The sequence below is a fragment of the Macrosteles quadrilineatus genome, unplaced genomic scaffold, assembly GCF_028750875.1.
Source record: "Macrosteles quadrilineatus isolate MER2022 unplaced genomic scaffold, UCM_ALF_1.0 Scaffold_8__2_contigs__length_117827958, whole genome shotgun sequence".
Lineage (NCBI taxonomy): Eukaryota > Metazoa > Arthropoda > Insecta > Hemiptera > Cicadellidae > Macrosteles > Macrosteles quadrilineatus.
The window spans coordinates 50325671-50332583 of NW_026542601.1; the positions used below are offsets into that span (position 1 = coordinate 50325671).

The window sequence follows — 6913 nt, forward strand, 5'->3', positions numbered from 1 at the left end:
CAAAGATAAAGAAACTGTTTTAGTTAAATTTGTATAAAAACTACTCATTAAATTTTAAAATTTTACTTGTTTTTAAAAACATTTTGTTTTGTACTCAATTTTATGGAAAATATAGACATATTCATGAAAATTTCATCAAAATTATATACTTTTTCTAGAAAAATATAAAAATGTTAGAAATTGGCCTAAAAGAGGCAAAAATTTAACATATTAGTATTGAAAAACAACAAATTTCATTAAATTATTAAAGTCTTCCTTTTTTGGTCTAGGATTGGTACATTACTATCTACTTATATATTTATATATGTATGCGTGTCCGTTAGCGCGATAACTTGAGCATACAAGTTCTGATTTCGATGAAATTTGGTAGCCTACAAACGTGTAATTTGGTACTACGTTTATTTGAACGAGTTCGCGAACCAGCATAATCGGACCATGGGAACGAGGGGTTATGGGGGGTAAAAATGGGGTTTTCCCATTTTTGACCCTAAAAGCATAAAGAAATTCAATTTCTTTTCAAACCGTTTTGTAAAGCTTAAAAAAGAAATAATGTAGTATATTGAAGCGCTGTTGTATACCTAACTGTCATGGAGAAAATTCAAAAATAGTGTTATTTAAAACTCCTATGTTATTCTTATAGAGAAAATGAAAACTGTTGTAGTTTAATTGTTTATGGATATATATTGATAAAATTTGGCAAATTTATTTATTTCATCCTATAGTATTGACGTATAGTCAAAAAACGCTTTTTACCTTCCCCGTAGCAGCAAACCTAAGCACTCGTTAAATCTAATGTTATTTAAATTGGGAATAAATATTGGATGTATTATTTATAGAAATATTTTAGTAAAAATGTAATCAGTCAAGTTGAAATTCGCTTAGTCTGCAGGTTTGCTGTGGTGGGGGTTTCTTTCATGAGTTAACCTTTAGGTTATTTAATGGATTTTCCATAATTACAATGAAATAATGTTATACGTTTCTGCCATACAACTTATTGGGAATGCTCAACTCTTACTATAGAGATCTTTCAGTAAATGAGATTTAAAGCTTCCTATATAACCAATGTTGGGTGAGTAACAGATTTTTTTAGTTCATTCAAAACACCATATTCTTATCTTCTAACGGCCTAAGCAACTATTTAATACTTAATGTTAACGTGAAAAACGAACCTTTCAACCGCATAAAACACAATAATGAAAGGTCTTATAAAACATAAAAAACTAAAAAATTCTACGAGAAAAAGTTTATTTAACATCAATCATATTGCATACATAGTACAATATGATTTAAAATATTGTGCAATATCACTCAGGTAAGGTGTTAGTCTTAGTAGGAGATTTCGTTGGCTGTTGGTGAGATGCGGAGGCAGCCTGTAAACAGATAGAACAGTGTAGGTAGGCGTTTGTTAACAAATTAGGGTACAATAGTGCTATTTAAAAACATATCTGTTCACTAGTTTTGTAATTAATATCATAAACTAGTGCAAAAAGTAAAAAGAAAATAGAACTACAGAACTCAAATCCGCTAGCCGTGGTTAAAACGCAAGGTCTCCCTTTAATGATAACAAAATCTTTAAAGTATATCACATCCCGAAAGCTTACTGACTTTAGAATGTTATATGACAGAATGTAGATAGGAATTATAAATTTCAAAGATTCCTACGTAATAACGGATATTAAAATTTCTGATTATCTTTTACGAAAAAATACATTGTTGTAATATTTTTAAATAAAAACAATTACAAAAACTTGATTGCACGAATTGGGATATTATATGACAAAACCTTTTATTAACCAATCAACAGCATTACAAAAAGACTACAGTGGTAAATCTTATTTAGCCATATAGTTATGAAAATACTCTCATAGTTCAGTCCAACAATCCAAACAATATTGAAATCTGTTACTAGTAAACATAGTTTTCGACTACTGTTTCCAAGCTTGTTACCACTGTTTCTTCTTTATGTTTGAATTGAAATAAAACTGTTCTCGTGCTTACCACTGTAACAATTTTATTGCAATAGTTGTCACTTAGTTCCTTAACAGTAAGATAATTCATATCGTTAAATATGGTTTTAAAATATTTTAGTTTTATTTGTCGTACTCAACAACAACAGAATTAAGATCCACTTTAATCTATATTTTGATCCTTATAGTTTAATCTCGATTGTAAGATTGTTATGATGATTTTTTAATTAAAAACTTAGTTCATTATCCCTATCAGAGTTTATTTATATATAACATCTATTTATAAAATTTTACCTACTCTAAGAGTAGGTTATGAAGCAATTCGTTAAAAGTAAAAAAATTCATAGTTAAATAATACCTTGGAAAAAACTTAAATGGCAAGCCCCTTTTTTATCCCAGAATTTTTATTTTCATTAGCCCACTACCTACCGCAGCAGTGTTAGTGTTAGTATGAGGTTTCGTTGGCTTAGTATTAGTAGGAGGTTTCGTTGCCTTAGTATTAGTAGGTGGTTTCGTTGGCTGTTGGTGAGATGCGGAGGCAGCCTGTAAACAGATAGAACAGTGTAGGTATGCGTTTGTTAACAAATTAGGGCACAATAGTGCTATTTAAGAACATATCTGCCACATATATGTTTACTAGTTTTGTAAATAATATCATAAACTAGTGCAAAAAGTAAAAAGAAAATAGAACTACAGAACTCAAATCCGCTAGCCGTGGTTAAAACGCAAGGTCTCCCTTTAATGATAACAAAATCTATAAAGAAAATAACATCCCGAAATCTTACTGACTTTAGAATGTTATATGACAAAATGTAGATAGGAATTATAAATTTCAAAGATTCCTACGTAATAACGGATATTACAAGTTCTGATTATCTATTACGAAAAAATACATTGTTGTAATAGTTTTAAATAAAAACAAGTACAAAAACTTGATTGCACGAATTCGGATATTATATGACAAAACCTTTTATTAACCAATCCACAGCATTACGAAAAGACTACAGTGGTAAATCTTATTTAGCCATATAGTTATGAAAATACTCTCATAGTTCAATCCAACAATCCAAACAATATTGAAATCTGTTACTAGAAAAAAAATTGTTTTCAACTACTGTTTCCACGCTTGTTACCACTGTTTCTTCTTTATGTTTGAATTGAAATAAAACTGTTCTCGTGCTTACTACTGTAACAATTTTATTGCAATAGTTATCACTCAGTTCCTTAACAGTAAGAGAATTTATATCGTTAAACATGATTTTAAAATATTTTAGTTTTATTTGTCGTACTCAACAACAACAGAATTAAGATCCACTTTAATCTATATTTCGATCCTTATAGTTTAATCTCGATTGTAAGATTGTTATGATGATTTTTATTTTAAAACTTAGTTCATTATCCCTATCAGAGTTTATTTATATAAAACATTTCTTTATAAAATTTTACCTACTTCAAGAGTAGGTTATGAAGCAATTCGTTAAAAGTAAAAAAATTCATAGTTAAATAATACCTTGGAAAAAACTTAAATGGCAAGCCCCTTTTTTATCCCAGAATTTTTATTTTCATTAGCCCACTACCTACCGCAGCAGTGTTAGTGTTAGTATGAGGTTTCGTTGGCTTAGTATTAGTAGGAGGTTTCGTTGCCTTAGTATTAGTAGGTGGTTTCGTTGGCTGTTGGTGAGATGCGGAGGCAGCCTGTAAACAGATAGAACAGTGTAGGTATGCGTTTGTTAACAAATTAGGGCACAATAGTGCTATTTAAGAACATATCTGCCACATATATGTTCACTAGTTTTGTAAATAATATCATAAACTAGTGCAAAAAGTAAAAAGAAAATAGAACTACAGAACTCAAATCCGCTAGCCGTGGTTAAAACGCAAGGTCTCCCTTTAATGATAACAAAATCTATAAAGAAAATAACATCCCGAAATCTTACTGACTTTAGAATGTTATATGACAAAATGTAGATAGGAATTATAAATTTCAAAGATTCCTACGTAATAACGGATATTACAAGTTCTGATTATCTATTACGAAAAAATACATTGTTGTAATAGTTTTAAATAAAAACAAGTACAAAAACTTGATTGCACGAATTCGGATATTATATGACAAAACCTTTTATTAACCAATCCACAGCATTACGAAAAGACTACAGTGGTAAATCTTATTTAGCCATATAGTTATGAAAATACTCTCATAGTTCAATCCAACAATCCAAACAATATTGAAATCTGTTACTAGAAAAAAAATTGTTTTCAACTACTGTTTCCACGCTTGTTACCACTGTTTCTTCTTTATGTTTGAATTGAAATAAAACTGTTCTCGTGCTTACTACTGTAACAATTTTATTGCAATAGTTATCACTCAGTTCCTTAACAGTAAGAGAATTTATATCGTTAAACATGATTTTAAAATATTTTAGTTTTATTTGTCGTACTCAACAACAACAGAATTAAGATCCACTTTAATCTATATTTCGATCCTTATAGTTTAATCTCGATTGTAAGATTGTTATGATGATTTTTATTTTAAAACTTAGTTCATTATCCCTATCAGAGTTTATTTATATAAAACATTTCTTTATAAAATTTTACCTACTTCAAGAGTAGGTTATGAAGCAATTCGTTAAAAGTAAAAAAATTCATAGTTAAATAATACCTTGAAAAAAACTTAAATGGCAAGCCCCTTTTTTATCCCAGAATTTTTATTTTCATTAGCCCACTACCTACCGCAGCAGTGTTAGTGTTAGTGTAAGGTTTCGTTGGCTTAGTATTAGTAGGAGGTTTCGTTGCCTTAGTATTAGTAGGAGGTTTCGTTGGCTGTTGGTGAGATGCGGAGGCAGCCTGTAAACAGATAGAACAGTGTAGGTATGCGTTTGTTAACAAATTAGGGCACAATAGTGCTATTTAAGAACATATATGCCACATATCTGTTCACTAGTTTTGTAAATAATATCATAAACTAGTGCAAAAAGTAAAAAGAAAATAGAACTACAGAACTCAAATCCGCTTGCCGTGGTTAAAACGCAAGGTCTCCCTTTAATGATAACAAAATCTTTAAAGCATATCACATACCGAAAGCTTACTGACTTTAGAATGTTATATGACAAAATAAAGATAGGAATTATAAATTTCAAAGATTTCTACGTAATAACGGATATTACAATTTCTGATTATTTTTAACGAAAAAATACATTGCTGTAATAGTTTGAAATAAAAACAATTACAAAAACTTGATTGCACGAATTCGGATATTATATGACAAAACCTTTCATTAACTAATCAACAGCATTACAAAAAGACTACAGTGGTAAATCTTATTTAGCCATATAGTTATGAAAAAACTCTCATAGTTCAATCCAACAATCCAAACAATATTGAAATCTGTTACTAGTAAACATAGTTATCCACTACTGTTTCCAAGCTTGTTACCACTGTTTCTTCTTTATATTTGTATTAAAATATAACTGTTTTCGTGCTTACCACTGTAACAATTTTATTGCAATAGTTGTCACTTAGTTCCTTAACAGTAAGATAATTCATATCATTAAATATGGTTTTAAAATATTTTAGTTTTATTTGTCGTACTCAACAACAACAGAATTAAAATCCATTTTAATCTATATTTCGATCCTTATAGTTTAATCTCGATTGTAAGATTGTTATGATGATTTTTTATTTTATAACTTAGTTCAATATCCCTATCAGAGTTTATTTATATAAAACATCTCTTTATAAAATTTTACCTACTCTAAGAGTAGGTTATGAAGCAATTCGTTAAAAGTAAAAAAAAATCATAGTTAAATAATACGTTGAAAAAAACTTAAATGGCAAGCCCCTTTTTTATCCCGGATTTTTTATTTTCATTAGCCCACTACCTACCGCAGCAGTGTTAGTGTTAGTATGAGGTTTCGTTGGCTTAGTATTAGTAGGAGGTTTCGTTGCCTTAGTACTAGTAGGAGGTTTCGTTGGCTGTTGGTGTGATGCGGAGGCGATGACCACTAGAATAGTTACTACAACTGCAAACTTCATTGTGAGTGTTAAATCCTAAAAATAAAAATAAAACATCGTTATCAATGCTGATAAAACTGATCTTTTCAGTAGTTGGTTTAGTTTCAGCATAGCCAATATCCACTAACCATTTGCAATGAAAACCCTGGAACTGTCCAGAGTCTGTGTTGAATCTGTGTAGTTTTAAGTAGTTTCATGTATTTGCATTAAATGTAGTACAATTAAATATATTTTTACATAGAAATACAATTGGCAGAGTGCTTTGCATGGAATAACTTTTGTGTAATTGAATGGACGGTACTACTGATGAGGTATACATATCTTTATATAAACATGTTTAATACATTTTAAATATGAAAATAAAACTTAATTAATATTTAATTGACAAACTATGTCACCTATGATACGATAATTAGGAAAATGTATAAATAAATAATTTTAGGAAATTAACTTTTGTGCATTTTAGTGACCTATGTTAATAAATTTGTTGGTAAGTCTTAAGAAAGTGAGAAAATAATTATGCACTAGCATGATCTTACCTGTAGCTGTTGAATTAATGTGCTGAACTAAGTGACTTTCACTATTTATACTCAGTAAGATCGTAAAGGTTTGATGAATTTTTACTTGAAATGGAAAAGGTTATCTTTATTGTATCTTAAGATAATGCCTCTTTATATGCTTGGCTACGATCATTAGTTTTATGACTGTAATAGATATGACACTATTGCACCATTGACCAAAAATATTTTCATTATTATTTATTAACATGTACGTTTTTGACTGTATGAAAATGAAATTAGCATATCCAATTAAATTGAGGTATGAAAAAAATAATTTTGGAATACTAACGTACATGTTTGTTTGATTGTATTTACATATACATCTACTACAATTAATGCTAGTAACTTAAATTCTGAGGTTAATTGAATATG

At 29.2% G+C, this 6913-nt stretch overlaps 1 protein-coding gene across 1 annotated transcript; it reads right to left on the reverse strand.

The window, feature by feature from the left end:
* Positions 1-1228: 1228 nt before the first annotated feature.
* On the reverse strand, positions 1229-6540 carry LOC129001470 (integumentary mucin A.1-like). Its single transcript, XM_054428767.1, has 6 exons — positions 6521-6540; positions 5853-6017; positions 4701-4814; positions 3549-3662; positions 2397-2510; positions 1229-1370 (listed from the first exon to the last, which is right to left on the reverse strand). Exons 2-6 carry the CDS (start codon positions 6000-6002, stop codon positions 1305-1307), a joined length of 558 nt encoding a protein of 185 aa, XP_054284742.1. The 5' UTR covers positions 6003-6017; positions 6521-6540; the 3' UTR covers positions 1229-1304.
* Positions 6541-6913: the final 373 nt, after the last annotated feature.

What these genes read in the sequence shown, in the direction of transcription:
- LOC129001470 (XM_054428767.1), bottom strand. Translation starts at nt 6,002, where the DNA reads ATGAAGTTTGCAGTTGTAGTAACTATTCTAGTGGTCATCGCCTCCGCA. An exon ending in CTAACACTAACACTGCTGCG is followed by an intron (nt 4,815 to 5,852) that starts GTAGGTAGTGGG and finishes ATCTGTTTACAG; the next exon opens with GCTGCCTCCGCATCTCACCA. An exon ending in CTAACACTAACACTGCTGCG is followed by an intron (nt 1,371 to 2,396) that starts GTAGGTAGTGGG and finishes ATCTGTTTACAG; the next exon opens with GCTGCCTCCGCATCTCACCA.